The sequence below is a fragment of the Takifugu rubripes genome, chromosome 20, assembly GCF_901000725.2.
Source record: "Takifugu rubripes chromosome 20, fTakRub1.2, whole genome shotgun sequence".
NCBI lineage: Eukaryota > Metazoa > Chordata > Actinopteri > Tetraodontiformes > Tetraodontidae > Takifugu > Takifugu rubripes.
Window position 1 is genome coordinate 9,084,281 of NC_042304.1, and position 18,615 is coordinate 9,102,895.

Below are 18,615 nucleotides of genomic sequence, written 5' to 3' on the forward strand. Positions count from 1 at the left end.
CACAGCAGTAAAGGGTTGGTTTTTTAAGCATATGAAGTTATCAGTTGTTAATTAAAGGTTAATTCACTGTGCATCGTGCCTGTATTAATTATCTGTGCATGGCTGGTCTTTGGGGAAAACTCAAGAAAGTAAAGGTTGAATCTTCAAGTGAAAGTCCTAACTCGGCGTTGTGGGCATTAATTAGTTATTTTTGGTCTTCCACACACACCGACGCATCAGATTTGGATTTAATTTTTTTAAAATCTGTCATCTATTCATGTTTAGTTGATTGATAGAGTTGCACTTTAACTAAGAGGAAAATACTAATATTCTTGCAAATGTAAAAATCTGACTGGTTCTTTGATTTAAAAAATGTTTAAGATGCGGTTAAATTGTACTAATGTCTCTGTAATTGTATTTTCTGTTTTTTTGAGTTGCAATGTGAATATCAAAAGGCTAATAAGCATATATGCTCAAAACTAATTTAATTTCTGGGGGGAGGATGAGCAAGCAAGTTGTAAACTATGTTATGATTCAGTTTTTTATTTATTTACAATAGGCTTAACACTGATAAGCAAACTTCACAGTAATATAATGTGAGCTTTAAATAAAAAACAAAACAAAATATATTTGTACAATAAAAAAAAAAAAAGTTAATGTTAACATCTCTGCCATCTTTTTTTTAAATCCCTGTTTAGATTCACATATTCCATTATTGTGTGTGACGTTTACATTGCACTCATACAACCGAAGAAGTGGCCTTTGGTATAATAACGTGTTCTCCAAACCAAGATGGAAAAATGAACACAGACATGCAGGTGACACAAACAGACAACTGATGGTTGAATGGGAGGAACGCGTCACCACAGATGTGAGATGAAGGACAAGAATGCGTTGGTACCAAATTGCACTTTGAAATGGCACCAGGTGATGTCCTGGGCGTTTACATTGTTCTGGAGCTCTTTGATAAGGCTTCTAGCGTAACCTGCTCCACAGAAGAACAGTGTGAACAAAGCGGCTGATGGATGCTTGGCAATTAAAAGATATTTTGGCAAAACTTTGGTCAGATGGCGACTTGGCGAACTATAATGGCACAAGAAAGAAAGCAGATGAATGTAGAAAAAAAACAAACACCTCAAGCCTGTGTTTTGTATTTCAATTTGTTCCCAAAAAAGCATAAATAATTATTTGTATGCACTTTATCTCAGAGTAGGACAAAACTTGTGAGACAGTGTTGTGAATGGTGTAGTAGTGTTCACAGATTACACTTTAGAGTATTCGAATTTCTCATATTTTCATTCGGGGGCTCATGATCCAGTGTACAATGAAATTTGAGCCAAATAAAGGAAAACATTCTACCCCAAAAAGAAAATTTTGTATGATCAAAGAACTCTGGGATGGTTAATAATTGATATTTGTTTTTTTTTTTTAAAAATGCCAGCTTAAAGGTTTAAACATGCAGGTGAACATTCAACTAGATCCAGAACAGAATACATTCATAAAGCAAATTCAGATGTGATGGATGAGCCTCAGTCTCACAATATCTCTCTTCAGTCAACATTAATCTTTATGCTGTAACCACACATAAATCTTTTGTATCCAGGATATGAAATAAATCAAATATTTACATAACTTTTCTCTTAAAATAGCTCTGTGCTTGTAATAATTAAAAAAAAAAAAAAAAAAAAAAATCAGGAATAATTTAAAATTCAAGTTCATACATAGACATTCTAAAAAGGTTTTTTTGTTTTTCTTTCTGCAAAACCAAATGTACAAATTGCTCATGTGCTGAAGACGTACTGCAGTTGGTTCAGAGAGCCGCAGCTGTGTGGTGAGGAGAGTAGGTCTCTGCCTCTCGCAGGGCCTTACATCGAAGAATCTGAGGCACCAGGACCGCGACGAGGCTGAGGGGAATCCAACTCTGTCCGTTCTCAGAAGGACACTTAGAGAAATACTGTCCCGATTCAGCGCCCTGCGTGCGACCCTGCCCCCCCCCCTCTTCCACACCCAGTCATATAAAGAAGAAATGTGTGCAAGGACAACTGGAGAGACCATAAATATTGAAATGCTTTAGAGGACTTGGGGACAGTCCCCGTTTCTGTGGCACCGCGAAGACAACTGTCACACCTCAGAGGTCAAATGTGAATATGACGACACCCACTTCTGATTTCAGGGCACGGAGAAATGAAATGATAGATTTGTTCAAGTCCTTCCTTTTTGATTCCTCCGAAATGTCAAGATCAATGTTTCGATTTGAGCTTATTTACATGCTTGTCAATGCAGTAACGAATATTTTGGAAGATGTAGGTGATCCCTTTAAATATTTCTCTGTGGGAATGTCAGAACAAATCAGATTCTGGGACGTATCAAATTTATCCATTTAAAAAAAAATACTGTATTCTGGAATTAAATGAAAGAAAAACAATCTGCAGATGAAACAAATGTAAAAATGAGACCCTAAAACCATAAAAAATGCTTTTTTGAAAAAAAAAAAAAAAAGGTACAATGGCTTATGTTCACTCAAAGACACAGTAAAATCCTCTTCTGTGAATCAACTGATGATTGACAGATCGGTACCGGACTGCTGGACCTCAGTCAGTGAAAACGGTTCAGTACTGGGAGTAAGGCTGGGCAGACAGGGCGTGACCACTGGCAACCAGAGCGAGCCTCCACCTACTGAGCCGACTCCACACAGCTGATCCGCTCGACATTCATTTCACATGGAGGGGCTTTATCAAGGCCCGCCGGGGACGCGGCCTCGGACATTTTTCGGTTTGCCTTAAACCACATTTAAGTTGGTACAAACGATGTACAGTTTAGAGCACGTTATTTTTCATTTCCACACTGGCATTCTGTTCAAGGGTTGTCTGTAAACACTAAAAACATAGATAGTGATTTCTCTGAGGTACTTAAGAGATTCTTTTCATTCTTACTCCCAAGAAATCCGTCAACAGAACTGGACACAAGGGGAACAAAAGTGATTGGGTAGTTAGGAGGTGAAAGCCGGGTGCCGCAGTGGCTACCTCTGGACTACATCGCTAATCTCTTTAATACAGCTGTGCAGGTTGTCCAGTACAGTGTTGGGCCCCACACCGCTCAGCCCCCCACCGCCTGACGACGAGGCCCTCAGTTCCTGGAGGCTGAGCTCCAGCTTTCCCACAGCCTCCCGAAAGGCAAATTTGTTCCTCATTTGTGGGATGCAATCTACGTAACCTGAGCAGTAGTCTAGCAGCTGGTGACCAGCGTCGAGCACCTGACTACTCGCAGGGCTTTCGGAGCTGGCATGGAGGGCACTGCTCAGGTACTTGGCACATTCTAGCAGGGCCTCGCGGCTAATCCGCTCCAGGGGCACCCTCTCGGCCTGCTGTCTCGTCCGCCGCAGCGCCACTTTAGAAGCGGCTGTGTGTGAGGAAGCCGTGGTGGCGGCCCCGTTGGCCATTTTTGCGGGAATAGTGTTGGTGGATGCAGAGCAAGACGATGAAAGGGAGGAGGAAGACGCAGGAGGCACTTGCGGTGGCGGCACTGACGGTCTGCCCATCGTCACTCCCCCCGACGTCCGTCCCGATCGGTTGCTTTTCAGCGTGTCCCCGTTTACCTCCGACGGCACTCCTGCCAACTGCTCCTCCCCGTCACCGCTGTAGGACTGTTGCAGGCTGCGCACGTTGGGAGGGGGAGGAGGGGCACACTTGGGTTTTACAAGCCGTGGCCTGTCCCGGTCAGCTTGTTGGTCAGACAGCAGTTTAAAGCGGTTCCCCTGAGAGTCCAAACCGACAAGGTGCACGTCCGCCGGGCTATGTTTCTGTGTGGGGGAGATCAGGACCGGAACCTTGTGGTTGTGAGTCATTGCACCTGCTGCAGTCGACGAAGCACTTAAAGTAGAGGTCTTAGAGGGAGACGGCCAACTCTGCTGCCTGTCTAGGCCTCCCCCGTTCTCGTCTCTGGGCCCCTTGACCCTAGACGAACTGTCTGATTCCCCAACCTCCCCGCCGACCCCTGGTGCCCTCGCTCCTACAGACGTGCCCCGGGGTAGTAGCTTGGCTTTTGGCCTTTCCCTGATCTGTGCGGTTCCCTCATCCATCCTCCTCAGCAGGCATTCTGAAGGACGTGTGGCCCCGTTTTCTGGCTGGGAGGTTGTGGAAGCAGTCCTCTCCAGGGGGGACTTTGCACTTCGGTTCCTTGGTAAAGTCAGAGCCATCCGCTCCAGGTCTAGCAACCCAGCAGACATCGAGGAGGTAGAATTAGACCTAGGGAAAGGCTTAAGCCCTGCAGCTATGCTTCCACCATCTTCTGAAGAGGTGGTCTTGCCAGTCCGAAGCCCCAGGGTTTTTTTGATGAGTCTTGGGGTAAAAAACCCAGCCAATCCTCCCCAGCTACTCCCACTTGTCACCTGTGAACTAAGGCCTCCACCTGAGGGCTTCTGTCCAAACGCCGCCCCACAGCACCGGGACTGACCTTGGGCGGGTTCCCCGTGCGAGTGGGACGGAGATGCCGAGAAGCCACCAAGACTGTCTGACTGGGGCAGGGGAGGGGGGGCGGTAAATTCAGCTGTGGGTTCGTATTTTTTGTGTGGCTGCGTTTCCATTTCTCGGAAAGAGCTGCTCCTCTTGGGTGGTGTCGGGAGGTTCTGCTGTAGCTGGGAGGAGGGAGAGGAAGATGAGGAGGAAGACTTCTTCTTTATGAAAGAGCTAAAGAAGCCAGTCTTGCGGTCTCTAATAAATGTGCCCATATCCTGTGCATCCTCTAAAAGGCTGCCTGGAGATTTATCTCGTGGCTGCTGTTTTCTTGGCAGAGCTGGGGAGCTGCCTGTGCGGCCATCTCCTCCAAACAGAGCAGAAGCCCAGCCTAGAGAGACGAGAAGGAGAAATTAACTCACAACACTGCCAGTTTGGTATAAAAAGCCTTCATATTTGCAATGTACAACTTTCAAATGGTTAATTAGCCATATATTAGAATTACTACAGATTGACATATGGTTCTGATAAGACAAACTAATGTTAAATATTTGATGCTTTGGTCACACACAGTTTAGGGAGGTGCTTGTGTGATTTCTTTTAATGAGGAGTCAAAATTAAGAACTTGGGATAAAAAGGGGTTTATATGGGGGAATAAGTGTGAAAACCATCAAAACTGCAAATGATGAGCACAGATATTATGGGAAGTAACCGAACACAACATTCCTTAGACTTGCAATATCAATACAACACAAGCATCGAGTGTGTTATTGGAAACAGGAAAAAATATTATTCATCCCCTCTTGGTTGTATTTGTTGAGCTATTTCTGTGCTTTAGCATAATATGCAACCATTTATTTATGTTACGGTAAATAAAAGAATATTTAAATTGACTTGAAATGTTGTCTTAATAGGGGTAAGAAAAACACAAAAATACAACAAATTGAGTACAGTGGCAGAACACAGGGAACAAGGGACACAGTCAGATGATTTTAAAAAGAAATAAATAAAGACAAATGATCATTTATTTGGTTTTAAAGGCATTAATTTAAGTTAGGGTTAGCAAACAAACACAAAATGTACTTAAACACTGAACTGATATCAGATGTGGACAATGATAGTTTGATAAATACTTCATTAAACATTCATTTTACAATGTGGTATGTGACTTTAATATAAATGTAGAGGTCTGACTGAGTCACAAGTTAGGATGAAATACCAGATGCAGGAGTGCAATATGGACATAAGCCACTATGAAAAAGGGAAAATGACAAACAAGTAATCAAAAGAATAGATATTCATTTGGATCTTCAGGTGCAGGGGAAAAGGGAGGGATGTTACAATGAATATAAAGGCAATTACATGAATTATATATTTGTTTTTGCTGAAAACATATTTAATGTAGAAATAAATACACAAAATATATCGTATCAAATAGGTTTTGGAGTCTAAATCATGCTCCCAGGGTTTGAAATATGCTGTTGCTTTACAAGTGTAACAGATTCAAGTAGCAAAATCACTGGGAGCGTGATCTAGTGTGCAGCACCTAGCATTAAATGGTAGCAGCGGTCAGTTGGTATTGAAAACAACAGCCATTCTTCTTAGACGGTGTGCTCGACGGCGTTTCAGTCGTTTCTTTGACTCCCTGCCATCCGGGATACCTGCAGAAGAACAATGTGGCGCTTCTGACTGGTTGGTATCGAGGTAGGCGTGTCTGGATGTACCTGAGTGACTGAGTGTTGCCTGGTCAGGTCGTCCGTCCAGTCCGCCCTCAATGTTTTCTTTATTTTCTGTGTGCTTGTGAAGTGTACGAGATTTGGAAGGCAACAGGGGCATGTCGGCACAGAAAGAGTGCAGTGGTCCACAGTGACCGGCTGCTGTCTTACACAGTTCCTCTGCTACCTCTGTGAGTATTAGAGAAGATCAAAACAAGTTAGAGGAAAGAAACAGAGCAAACTGTTCCAGTTTCCTGCCTATATATTACAAAATGTGCTTCTCTGATGACAGTGACTAGCTTTACTCACAGTAGCCATGGTACTGTACCTTCAGAGATGCTGGAATCATGGAACATGGTTTCAAAGGCTTGATGGATCTCTGCAAACGAAGGCCGGTCCAGTGGACTCCACTGCCAGCCTGGTTCGGAGAAAGACTCATCAAATTTAATTTCTTTTACCATAAAGTAAAAAACCAGCGCTGACATAAAATTGTTTGCATCAATTAAAAGACGGTTGATTAAGGGCCACATGATCTAGGACTCACATGCTCTCATGAGTTCATAGACTTTGGGTGGACATCCCTCGGGTTGCTCCATACGGTAACCTTTCTCCAGGAGGTCGTACACCTGAGACAAGTCAATGCCGGGGTATGGAGACATGCCATAGGTGGCAATTTCCCACAACAGTACACCAAAGGCTAAAATATCAAATATTTAAGAATGAATAAAGGATCATTTACAATATGAATGAATGAATGAATAAAATATGAGTATGTTTCTCACCCCACACATCAGATTTGATGGAGAAGGTATTGTACGCAAGGCTTTCTGGTGCTGTCCACTTAATGGGAAACTTGGCCCCAGCGTGGGCAGTGTACGTGTCACCGGTCATTAGCCTGCTTAGGCCAAAGTCCGCAACTTTCACAACATGATTCTCACCAACCAAGCAGTTCCTTGCAGCCAGATCCCTGAGAGAGAAAGACAGAGTGAAATCATCAGGTGTCAACAGAAGATGGATGCCAGACAGAAGAACTTGACAACTCCAGTCTACATGAAAAACATCCTTTTACCTGTGTATAAAGTTCTTTTTCTCCAGGTATTCCATGGCAGAGGAGATTTGTGTGGCCATGTATAGCAGCACCACTGCATTCACCTCCTCTTTGTCACAATCTCTCAAGTAGTCCAGAAGGTTGCCGTGTGGCATATACTCTGTCACGATGTAGAATGGAGGCTCCAAGGTACACACACCTGAGGAACAGACAGTGGAATAAAGACACTTGCCGACGAACACGTAGTTATGATAATTACCAACGGAAAGTTCAAAAGAAACAAAGATGTTTGTGGACGCTCACCAAGTAGCTGAACAAGGTTAGGGTGTTTAACCTCTTTCATCACTGCTGCTTCTTTCAGGAATTCTTCCACTTCCATTGTGTCCTCCTGTCATGAGAAGAAATGCAGGAAAATATAAAACATTTTTTCACGAGACTGGAATGAGATTGCTGTAATTCAGAAGCTCGCCAGTAGGTGGCAATCTATACCCACCGCTTAGCACTACTTTCAATCAGGCAAAAGTTGCTGATTCATTACCATCAAAAGAGGATATAATTAATATTACAAAGAAATTATGAAACGACAGCAGGGCCCTCTCTTACCTTTAGTGTTTTCACAGCTACAGTCAGGTTGTACTTCTTCCAGACTCCCACGTACACCTCCCCATACTGGCCTCCTCCCAGCTTGTGCTTCATGGTGATATCTGTGCGCTCCATCTCCCACTTATCGTGGATAGGTGACACACCATACACTGTGGGCTTGTTACATTTCGGTGCTGGGTAGTGCAGGGTGGTTACAAGGCCGTCAGCTACAGTGGAGTGGTGGTGGACCAGCTCGGCCAGCGTGGCGAAACGGCTTTCGGATGTCACATAAACCTGAGGGGGAAGGCAGCAGGTATTTGGAGTTGGTGAGACAAAGTAGATAACTACAGTAGAGTGGGTTGAAGTCAATTTAATGAAACTGGGCTACACCTTTCCATCAGAGGCCGTGTTGATCCGGTAGTGGTAGACTCTCCCCTCATACCGCAGAGAGATGGACAGCTGTCCCGGGCTGCTTTCACTTTCTCTGACTAGGAAACTGCCGTTTATTAGGGAAGAGAGCAAGTACTCGGCTGCGCTGCGTGACACCGGCCCATGGTACCAGCTATGCTTTTCCAGACTGTTGACTGGCGTGATGTAGTTGGAGGGCACCCAACCTTGACCATTCTTTGAGCGCACTTCACTCCATTCTCCATTCTGGTTGTAGCCGAGCACGCGGAGCTTCTCACCTGGACACAAGAAGACAACATGCTTATCAAATTTGGTCTTAAGAGTCTGTTGGGTGCTTTTACGAGAAAGAGCTTTTACAATCTTTTTTATAGATTCTATTTACTTGGCTTTATTTTTGATTAAGTAACTAGAAAGAGCAGTTAAAATGCCCATGTGGTCAAACAACGTGTCTGTTGACTTTAAAGACCATAAAATCAAAAGGTGAGGAACAATGACAGGGTTGTTTGAACTGCCTGTCTGTCATAGAGGGCTTGGCAAAACCAGGCGTGTAGTGACTTGGTCTGTTGCCTGCCTGTCTGACACAAGCGTGGGAGACGTGAGGGAGAAGAGCGGCTGATGTGCTCGAGCGCAGAGGGAGGGAGGGAGGGAGGGAGGGCGTGATCAGTACTGCAAACAAGGCTGAATAAGGCTGCAGTCAGCCCTGCCAGTCAGACAGAGACTGACAAAAGAGGAAGAATAGAGAGGGAGAAGAGTGCAGACACTCTGTCCGGTTCATGAATTGCCTTTTCTTCCTATTAACAATTGCCCTTATCTCATCTTTTCTAATGATATTCCTGTAAAGTAATTGATTCTCTCAGCAGCTCTATTGAATTCATGGTTTAGAGACCATCAGTGAGTGTTGACACCAAAATAAGGACGTGGTGCTGTTTGTGCAGACATGCTGCTTCAGGTTACAGCAAGACAATTCAACTTGATCCCACTGGAATTCCAGATTGATTAAAGGCTTAACTTTTTTTTTTCTTGCCCAGTAAACATGTAGGACCTGAAGGATAAATCATCAATTACCCAGGCAACAGTTTACACGAGTGACACAAGAGGGAACGAGTTAAACTATGCACTCCTTACCACAAGTATGAGGGCAAAATTAAAGGTGGCGACTTAGATCCACTATTACTCAATAACAGTTACATACATCTGATATTATACAGATCTACGTAGACCAAGTGTCTGTTACTCATTTAAGACTCCCCACTGATTTACACCTATATGTATGCCACAGTATGTCCATGTAATAGCAAAGAGTGTGACATTTACAGTAAGAAAAACCCCGTAAAGCTGAGGACCACACTTGTCCCAGCATGCATGTGGGTAGGAATGTAAGATCCACACCATGAGTCAGAGTCTAAACACCACTTCCATCTCAGCCAGTTGGCATGGAAATCCTAAAAAGATGGATAATTAGCTCACCCACTCATGCTCATTGCCTGATTAGTTTGGTGGCACGTGGTGCCCACATAACATTACATTTAAAGGTCATTATGTTTAACGATCATCACAACTTCAGGACCTGCGGCTAACCTGAGATAACGTTGGGTTTGGTGTAACAGGATTAAAGTAGAGTCTTAAAGAGGGAAAGGGTGTGTGCGGTTGACAGAGAAAGCTTTATGTTAGTGTCCCAGAAGCATGAAATTATGTAGCTGATTGCTCAGGCTCTGTTGACACACTGCATTCTTCTGGGATACCTATAGTTTTACTCATGAGACATTCCCTGTAGGAGGTGTTGGCCCGCAGATACCTAACCAATCCTTTGCCCATGACTCGTTTCCTTTAAGGGAGTCACTATTTCGACTGTTTGCTGTTTGGCAAGGTGTGGGAGGGGATGCACCAACGGCACACAACTGTCTGTGATGATGCATAGGAAACTGGAGGTTGGCTTTTCATGTTTTTCAAGATGCATAATGGAACTTGAAAATCTCCTTTTTGTGGTGACTCAGGACGAAAACAATTACAATAAAAATAATTCTCATTCCATTCGTCAAACTCACACGGTACGATACGATTTCAATCATTACCTTTAGTGATACTCAGCGTGTTGTCTCCACTGGCAACAAAGTCATAAAGTGCAACAAAGAGGTTCGGGTCACTTTCCGCTGCCCCCAGCAGGTTCTCTTTGGAGCTCCAGCGTACAGCCTCCGTGAGAGCCGCAGAGTCCAGGCCGAACGGCCGATGGAGAGCTTCTGGAAGAGGATGGGACAAGACCAGAGACAGACAGAAGAGAAATTATTAGAGCAGAATCAGGAAACCTGGTGGGAAAAAAACACATAGCCATAATGGACAGCAAAATAGGTACAGCATACCTATGTTACAAATAAATAATTACATTTTGTCTCACGTTGACCATTATGATAGACTGAAACCCTCGTCAAATCCGTTTTAGCAAACATACTTGGACAGCAGGGTATCTCAGTGGATAGTGTGTTGTCCTCTACACAAACGCTGTAGTCTGAATTCTCCATGTTCCCACAGCTCCATTTCACAGATGATCTACCTGCCCGTCCAGGTTGTTCCCCCTGCCTCAGCCCTGTCTGGAGACGCTGGCCACTCACAGCAGCCCACTCTTCTTCAAAACTGCTGTTTGCCTGCAGGCACCTCAAAAGCATAATGCTAACAAATCCCCTCTCTCTAGAGCTCCGTTACCCCTGGTTACACACAGGGAACTGATGTATCCTTCCGAAATACAGCAAGATCTGAGGCGTAACTGGTTTTGTACATGTGGATCTGGTAACAGTCGGAGGGAGGAGCTACCTCAACGTGGCCGGTGATTACCTAAGCTACCATACACCCACAGATGCACAATGACTAACTTGTACATGAAAACGAACATGTTCTTCCCTCAACAGCTGCTGCCAAAGTCACCGCATGTCTGGGCAGCTGCTGTGTGAGTGGAAGAAGAAGACGAGGGAGGGATAAAGTCTAGAGGGTAAATACTGGAGCAACAATTAGCCTAAAATGGATATCAATACTACTTTACCTTTAATGATTACAGAAATCAACAAGGGTAATTTCTCATTAAAGCATTATGGATTTTTTTTTAAACCATGTAATCCATAGGAAAGCAGCTCTGTGCTCATTTCACATCGTTTGGAGCTGTGCTGCAACTACCAACAAAGCTTGCCTACCTTTTTTCTGGACCAACAGGCTTGGCAGCGCATCAGTAGCTGTGAGCTGGCTCAGCCACAGTTCCCAGTACATCTTTGAACTTGGTATGGTCAGGTTTACCAAAGAAAAACCTCTGCTGTCCTTGACTCAAACCACTGGCAGCTTCTGGAGTAAAGGTTCCTGCTGAAGCGCAACTAGTTTTGATGTGGTTGAAGAGGAGAGTCCAGATGGAGCGCAAACACATCCATGACCGCTGATCTCTGAGCTTCAGACGCATGTGAGGCCTGAAACACTGCGGCAGCAGCAGATGGCCAGGGCCTGCTGTCCTTGTAGGGTCCTACTGACCCACAACATGTGTGTGTGTGTGTGTGTGTGTGTGTGTGTGTGTGTGTGTGTGTGTGTGTGTGTGTGTGTGTGTGTGTGTGTGTGGTGAAACCCAGCACATGTGCCTTCTGAAGAAAATCAAGGCTTTGTGCTGAGCAGAGACAGGCGTTTGCAAGTCTGAGGGATATGCCAAGCTTGCACCTCTCAAGACAGCTGGGACAGAGGTGACCCTGGCCCTGAGTGTGGAGGCACAAGTGCCCACAGATACACACTCTCTGTCCCTCTCTCTCACACACACACACGGACAGCAGTGGAATCATTTCTTCATGCCTCATATGCAGCTGTTAATGTGGATACTTGTCTACAGCTCTCACTTCAGCCTAGTCACCTAGCACCACCACTCGCTATTATCTGTACATTTACATCTATTACAGTACATCTGTAATTAACAGTAAATCTCTTTCTTTGCAGTGGCTGCTTGTGATAGATAAAAACATGGGGTCTTTATATATAGGGTTCTGGTCCAAGAAATCAAACTTATCTGAACTGCGTGGTTTCATTTCCCGTCAGTTCTGCCCCCATCACCTTCCTGTGATGCAAAGATGACGATAAAGACCCTTTACGATGTGGCAATAAGTCATCCCCTTCATGTATGACAGCTATACCTTTCAAAATCTGAGTCATGAGTCAGCATAAAGGCAGAGTAACAGGCGCCTTGATAACTAGACCCAACTGGCACAGTCAGGTACCTGCATGTTACTGAGGGGCAGACAAAGTGTAGCAATATACAGTATTACTATTTATACTTGTGATCAGACGCCTGGAACACACACTGCCGCACTCCTCCTCTGGCACCAGCTCACACATGCCCACACCAGCAGATTCATGTCTTCATCAGACTCCGCCTTGGAGACATGAAGTTCTCCTGCCCACCGTTGCTGGGAATGCCGTGGATGTTTTCTATTTACCTCTGTCGTTAAGGCGTGCATGATCGTATTGTGATCGCAGATCTTATTGTGATGGGAAAAAACAATATTATGATACCAAGGATATGATCTTTCATTTTGGTTGAACCCTTATGTAGGAAGTTAACATATAATGTAGAGTCGCCATGGCCACAGTATACATCATACGTCTGACACGCCTTGCTACTTCCTGGCTACCTCGGTGTCTGCTGCAGCCATGACCAAATTCACGGTTTTCTTCTTTCAGTTTAAGATCAAAGTGCACAGAACACTTAATGTTGCAGTCAGAGCAAAAAATCCCCAGTCCATGAGCTGTCCAAAAGATCCCATACAGTCCAAGCAATGGAAAACTTGTGAGTTTCCTCTGAAGTGAGAGCACTGCCCACTCAGATGTGTTCCATCTTGTCCAAACACACAGAGCAGCGGATGTCAAATATGTCTGATTTCTGCCACATGCGGTACCAAAGGTGTGTTCACATCAACAATGGTTTTCATAAAAATGGCTCGCTCGCTCGCTCGCTGCCTACGCAGATTAACTTTAAACCCAGTGTGAGGCGAGGTTCAGCTGAACTAATGCATACATTCAATCTGCCGTACAGTGACTCACTTTAGAGAATTGAGCGGATGAAATAAACTTTAATGCTACGGTCAGACAGCCAGGGGGCTTCTGGCAGCCAAAAACCTCCCACCCGAGTGCCAGCATGCCACCTATGCAGAGGTATTTGTGACTGCTTAACAATAAAAGCTGAAAGCATCTTGAAACGCTTCAAACGCGCAAACCAGCTTAGATGATTTAAATGTGGCAGATGAAACTTGACTCACTCACTGACTGCTGTCTGCTTGGGAATTACGCTAAGGGGGTGGGATGAGATGGATAATCCTCAAAGAGAACTGGCATCATATGCCAGCTTCAGAAACAAGGAAGGACAGACTGTCTTTATGTTGGAGTTTATAGAGGATTAAAGCAAGTGAGTGTGTGTCTGCAGCAGAGAAGATAAGCAGCAGTGATAACGTCCATCACAAAGGATCCATCCCAGAGGACGTTCCTTCCTTTTATCTATTCCCCCTGCAGCATCAATTGGGGAGCGGGAAAAACTCCAATGGAATCAGACACTTAGAAGTGATTTAGCTAAATCTCCAAGTGTAAGGGAAGGTTTAATAAGAATTAATTTTCTCTCTGCTGATAAGAGCTGTAGGCCAAAGCATTAAAACAAATGCTTTACTGGTAGCATATGCTAATGCCCGAAGCGTCAACGCGGATGATAAAGACACGTGGGCCCGTTTATAGAGCAGGAAAGGCTCGCAGTAATAAATTATTTATTCACCATTACAGCGCATTATGGCGCACTCTGTCGTCATCCATAAACCATGTTTCACTGTCGTAGCATCACTGGACAGAAGCACTTTTATCAAACAATTTCCTCCCCAATGACACAATCACAATAATCAGATTTTCTCTCATTTCTGACCCAGGCGTGTGTATAGGTGTGTGTTCTCGGCTCCTCCTGGTGGTTAACGGCAGCCATCAACTTTTACCAAATCCAACAAATCCGACCATATTTTCGACTCTCATCTTCTCCATTAAAGGATATCTTTAAAGCTGTTTAACCCTGAACCTGATTACTGTGTCATTTATCCTTCTTGTTGGAATTTTAGCACACAGAGTTTGCAGTAAGTGGATTTGACTCTAATCTAATTTCACTCATAATGCAAAGCAGCTTAGAATCCCTCTTTTCCTCTGGGCAGCTTTAACGGCGCCGTGTAGTGGGCTCAACGTTCGTTAGGTTGCTGCCAAAAAGCGTTCAGATCTACTGATCTGACCCAGTTTTTAAGACCTGCCTATATGCAACAGATAGGAAGGAAAGCTCTGCAGCAAAGTGTGCATCACAGATGGGCTTCCACCCTTCCTGAAGAGGGGTTAAACCAGCAATATGCTGCAGCGGTGGTTTATCCAGTAATCACAGAGGTGGACGAGTCCCTTCAGATGCAATCTGCTGCCTGTCTGTTTCCTGCCGAGCTCAGCGTTTCTGGACCGCGGGCGCGCTTGATACCAAATCAATGATGAGCTATTGAATGGTGGCGCACACCTGAGCCAGGGAAGAGGATCTGGAGGTATTCTGATGAAAACCGCGTTGGAAGAAGAATGTACAAATGCAGTGTTGTTCCATACACATTCTGCATTCCTGAGGCACTGAAGTCTGGTAGATCTGGAAGAATGCAGGGAAGCGGCTCGTTTCCCACAAGGAACAATAAAATCTCCATAACCAGCAAACGGATCCTGACCTTCATAAATCTCGTGATTTAGGCTGCTTCAAAAAGCATAATTTAACTGGCATTGTATGTCCATCATCTATACTGTCCTTGTGTTAAATCCAAAGTTTGTCATTTTTATTCCCCTCCTCTGGGTCCTGTAGGCTCAGTAGCCTGAAAGGCGTCAGCAACACTTGACGACTGGCATTGACACATAAAATGCATTCTTTACGCAACCGTTGCTCTGTATTGCATAGGAGAGGTATCACATCAGAAATATGCAGCGCTGTTTATGAAATAGTTATTATAGTGTAGTAATGATGCGGTTTCAGTGAGCTCAAATTGACCCACATAAAGAACACAATGACTTAGCAGTGTAACAATGACACCCTACCCCTGCTCCTTAACTATTCTATAGCCTTAGCCTATAGCTGTGCTTTACCATTCTTTTGGAAAGTAGCACTTCCACCTCGAATGTGCTGATTCTGTCAATTTTATCTGGACTTCCTCTTAATGTGACCTGACCCCACAAAGTCATTGTCAAGTCAACAGAAGTCAAATCAACCCACGTAGATTGCGCAATCTGCACAGAGCAGATTGTTTCCTATGGTTTAGGTCACATGACTGCAGTTTAATGTGCTTCAGTTTGATAGACTCTGGGAAGAGGAGCACATTTACAGTCAGACTGAATGTAAAAGCTCAGGCTTACTCACTTGGAAGTCTTTGTTCTATTATCGTGCGCTTTGATGAGTAGCAGTCACTGGCTGCAGAGTAGCTCTGTAAAAGCATCCTTGCTGCTATAAAAAGGCCACTCCAGCTTCGACGCAGGAGAGAAGAGAACAGCGCAGTAGATTTGTCTATGCATCTTCTTCAAGGTGGGGAGGATTACATTTTAAATGCTCCAGCTATAAAGCTAATAATGTTTACTATATTCCAAAACCTTGAACCTTCTCCTGGCCTCAAATCATGTCATGGTAATAAAATTTCATTCAATTAGATAATTAGAATCACAACGAAAAAGCTCTAGTCCTGCACTCAAGACAAGACATTGAGTAAAGCCAAGAGCTCAGAGGCCCAACCAGCCGTGTCAAAGGCAATAATGGCTCATTTATATGGAGAAAGGGGAAATGCAACTTGTGACTCTGTAATGTCATACATAATTACAGTCATCTACCACAACAGCCACGCCGTTGTGTTGCTCAACACATCAGAGGTGAATAAAAATCTGAAGCCTCTAAAAGGCCTCGTGGACGAAGGCTCCAGAGAACTTTATTCAATTTCTTATACACTTGCGTCACTTTTATGGCATTGGCGATCGATCAGTCTTCACATCAAGTGCAAGTCCTGCCGAAAATAAGCGTTGGGAACAATGTGCTATGCATAGGTCACAGGGTAGGGGTCCGTGCATACGGACCACTTTTAGACTTAATGTGTACGGACTGACAGACGAGTTGAGAAGCCCTGTGTGCAACAGCACACGAAAAAAGGGTTTTATCAATTAAAAGCACCGCAGTGGATCCACAGCTTCTGTCGGTCCTGTTAGAAACCCGGAGCAGCTCCCGCTGACAGAAGGCCGACATACCGACTGTGGTGCGGACTATAGAATGCACAACACAGCCCACGCATGTACATACATTATATACTCACGCAGGTGTGTCAGCGCTTTGCTTTGTACACTCGATGACATCTAGATTGATGTTTGTGGAAGTGCTTTCTTGCACATTTGCAACCATCTGGCCGTCTTCGTAATGCCGTGACAACGCGCTGTGTGCATGCCCTTACTCTACATGGGAATGTTTGATCTTTTTTTTGGGACATCTGCTCAGATAATTTGCAATACAACACAGCACACAAGCCAACGTACTGTTGCAAACGGCATGGCGTAAAAATCAAGAGCATTTTTGAGGAGAAGCGTGTCCGGACGGCGATACAGGAGATCCCTAAACATCCCATAAATTCGATGCAAAAGAATAAACCGGGATGACTCACGAAAGGGAGCTGACCATGAAGCATTGATGGGTCCTGCTCGGCTAGATCGGAGACATGAATTATCAATGCTCTGTGACTGCTGTGAGAGGAAAGCATGAATGATGTGGGGTGGCTGTAATCCTGTCTTTGGCGGGCACCGTTCCCAGATTGTTTCTCTCGTGCACGAATGACAAATGATGGGTAAAAATGATGGCATCCAAGTTGAGTGTTAAGACATTGTTGTTGGCAAGCAAGCATGTAAATACCGCTATAGTCATTGTAATGTGACCCAGTGGTGGCTGCTATAGGGAGTTAAACGTATGGAAATATTGCTCAACCTCCTGGGGCCAAAAATCAATTTTTACACAATCAACTCCAACACAGAGAAGCCTCTTATAAAGGAATAACTATCTCTATTATATGTGCCCATTATGATCACTGGAGTGGAAAATAAAAACAGACGGCTCTTTTCTCCCCCTTTAGGAACAGTCAGGTCACGTGTAGGATATACTGCACATATGTTTCAATATAATGTCAGAAAAATTCAGATTTGACATGTACATGTATAAATACCCCGGGGATCACGGACAATGGGGATCTTAACAAATAAACAGGAAAATGGATGAGACAGGGAAGGTTGGTGGGCAAAGCTATTTCCGCTAACGCGTCGTTGTCAAACTAGCTTGGATCGGCTAACAGTCGCTTAATCAGCAGCAAACAATACAAAACTAAAGCCCCCCTCGTCTCCGGGTCCGTGTACCCTATTGCTCTTACCCGAGTGCTGCGTGAAGATATTAATTCCTGGGTCGGGCACGTTAACCGCAGGCGTCCTGCTCGGCGGAGTCCCGGTGATACTGCCGGGTTCTCGGGGTCTTCTCCCGGCGCCGCTCCCCCGGATCCCCTTCGCTTGGTGCGTCTGGGTCGCGTGGGGCTGTGGTGGCTGGAGTCCGGTCGACGTGCCCTCACCGACGCGGCCTACCTGCTGCCCCATCCCGGTAGTGTAGCGTTAGGACGTTTGGGACGAAGCGAGGAACCCCCTGCACACCTTCGGTTCACATTCCCTAACACGGAGAGGCCTGGCCCGAACAGTCTTCCTCAATCCCCTCCCCGCTCTTCCTCACCGCGCTAGCGTTGACTAGCGTGTAGTAACTCGCTCGGCTAGCCCGCTAGCTAACTTTTAGCATTTATCAGTGAAACCCACCCACCCTGCTTTTAACAATAAAATCGCAAAACCGGCGTGTGACAGCGCTTGTATCTATCCCTGTGGTCCAGATGTGGCCCGGGTCGCTATTGACGCCCCTAGGGTAGCGAAGTTCGCTCAAATCTGGAGCATTTCAGGATCGCTTTGCCGATGTCCGGCCGCTACGCGCCCCCTCTGACGCCGCCATCTTTACCGCAGAATAGAAGATGTGTTGCACAAGGCGGGGGGGATTCGCCCCGGTTCCCTGTCACCTCCCAGGCACCAACCGGATCCGAACATTTCCCCTCACATCACCGCTGGAGATACAGTGCCTATCCTAGTAGCCTGAAACTCTTCTATTAAAGCTCCATGAATAAGCATTTAATTGAGCAAGCCAGTCACTTACGACATGAAACAGTCTTCTAATAAATTTGGAGTTGCTTGCAAGACAGTTTTCAATATATGGTTTAGTAATGGTGTATTAAGTAATTAAAAAAAAACATTTTGCCTACAATGCATCTCGATATACCGACTCCTGTTCTGTGAATAAAACTCATGATTCAAAGGTTAAAGACAAAATTACCAT

General features: G+C 44.8%; 1 protein-coding gene across 5 annotated transcripts; it reads right to left on the bottom strand.

Annotated features, from left to right (window-relative positions):
• Window positions 1-655: 655 nt before the first annotated feature.
• abl2 (c-abl oncogene 2, non-receptor tyrosine kinase) lies at window positions 656-18,387 on the bottom strand. 5 transcript variants are annotated; one of them, XM_029828487.1, is made up of 11 exons: window positions 17,624-18,387; window positions 10,256-10,417; window positions 8,166-8,461; window positions 7,797-8,069; window positions 7,497-7,581; window positions 7,215-7,392; window positions 6,928-7,112; window positions 6,690-6,842; window positions 6,474-6,563; window positions 6,155-6,334; window positions 656-4,821 (listed from the first exon to the last, which is right to left on the bottom strand). In XM_029828487.1, the coding sequence occupies exons 1-11, from the start codon at window positions 17,838-17,840 to the stop codon at window positions 2,999-3,001; spliced, it is 3,642 nt and encodes a 1,213-aa protein (XP_029684347.1). In that variant the 5' UTR covers window positions 17,841-18,387; the 3' UTR covers window positions 656-2,998. The 5 variants fall into 5 exon arrangements, with proteins under 5 accessions (XP_029684347.1, XP_011613146.2, XP_029684348.1 ...); XM_011614844.2 differs by having other exon boundaries at window positions 10,256-10,420; window positions 17,624-18,384; XM_029828488.1 differs by lacking the exon at window positions 17,624-18,387 and adding an exon at window positions 15,595-15,909.
• Window positions 18,388-18,615: the final 228 nt, after the last annotated feature.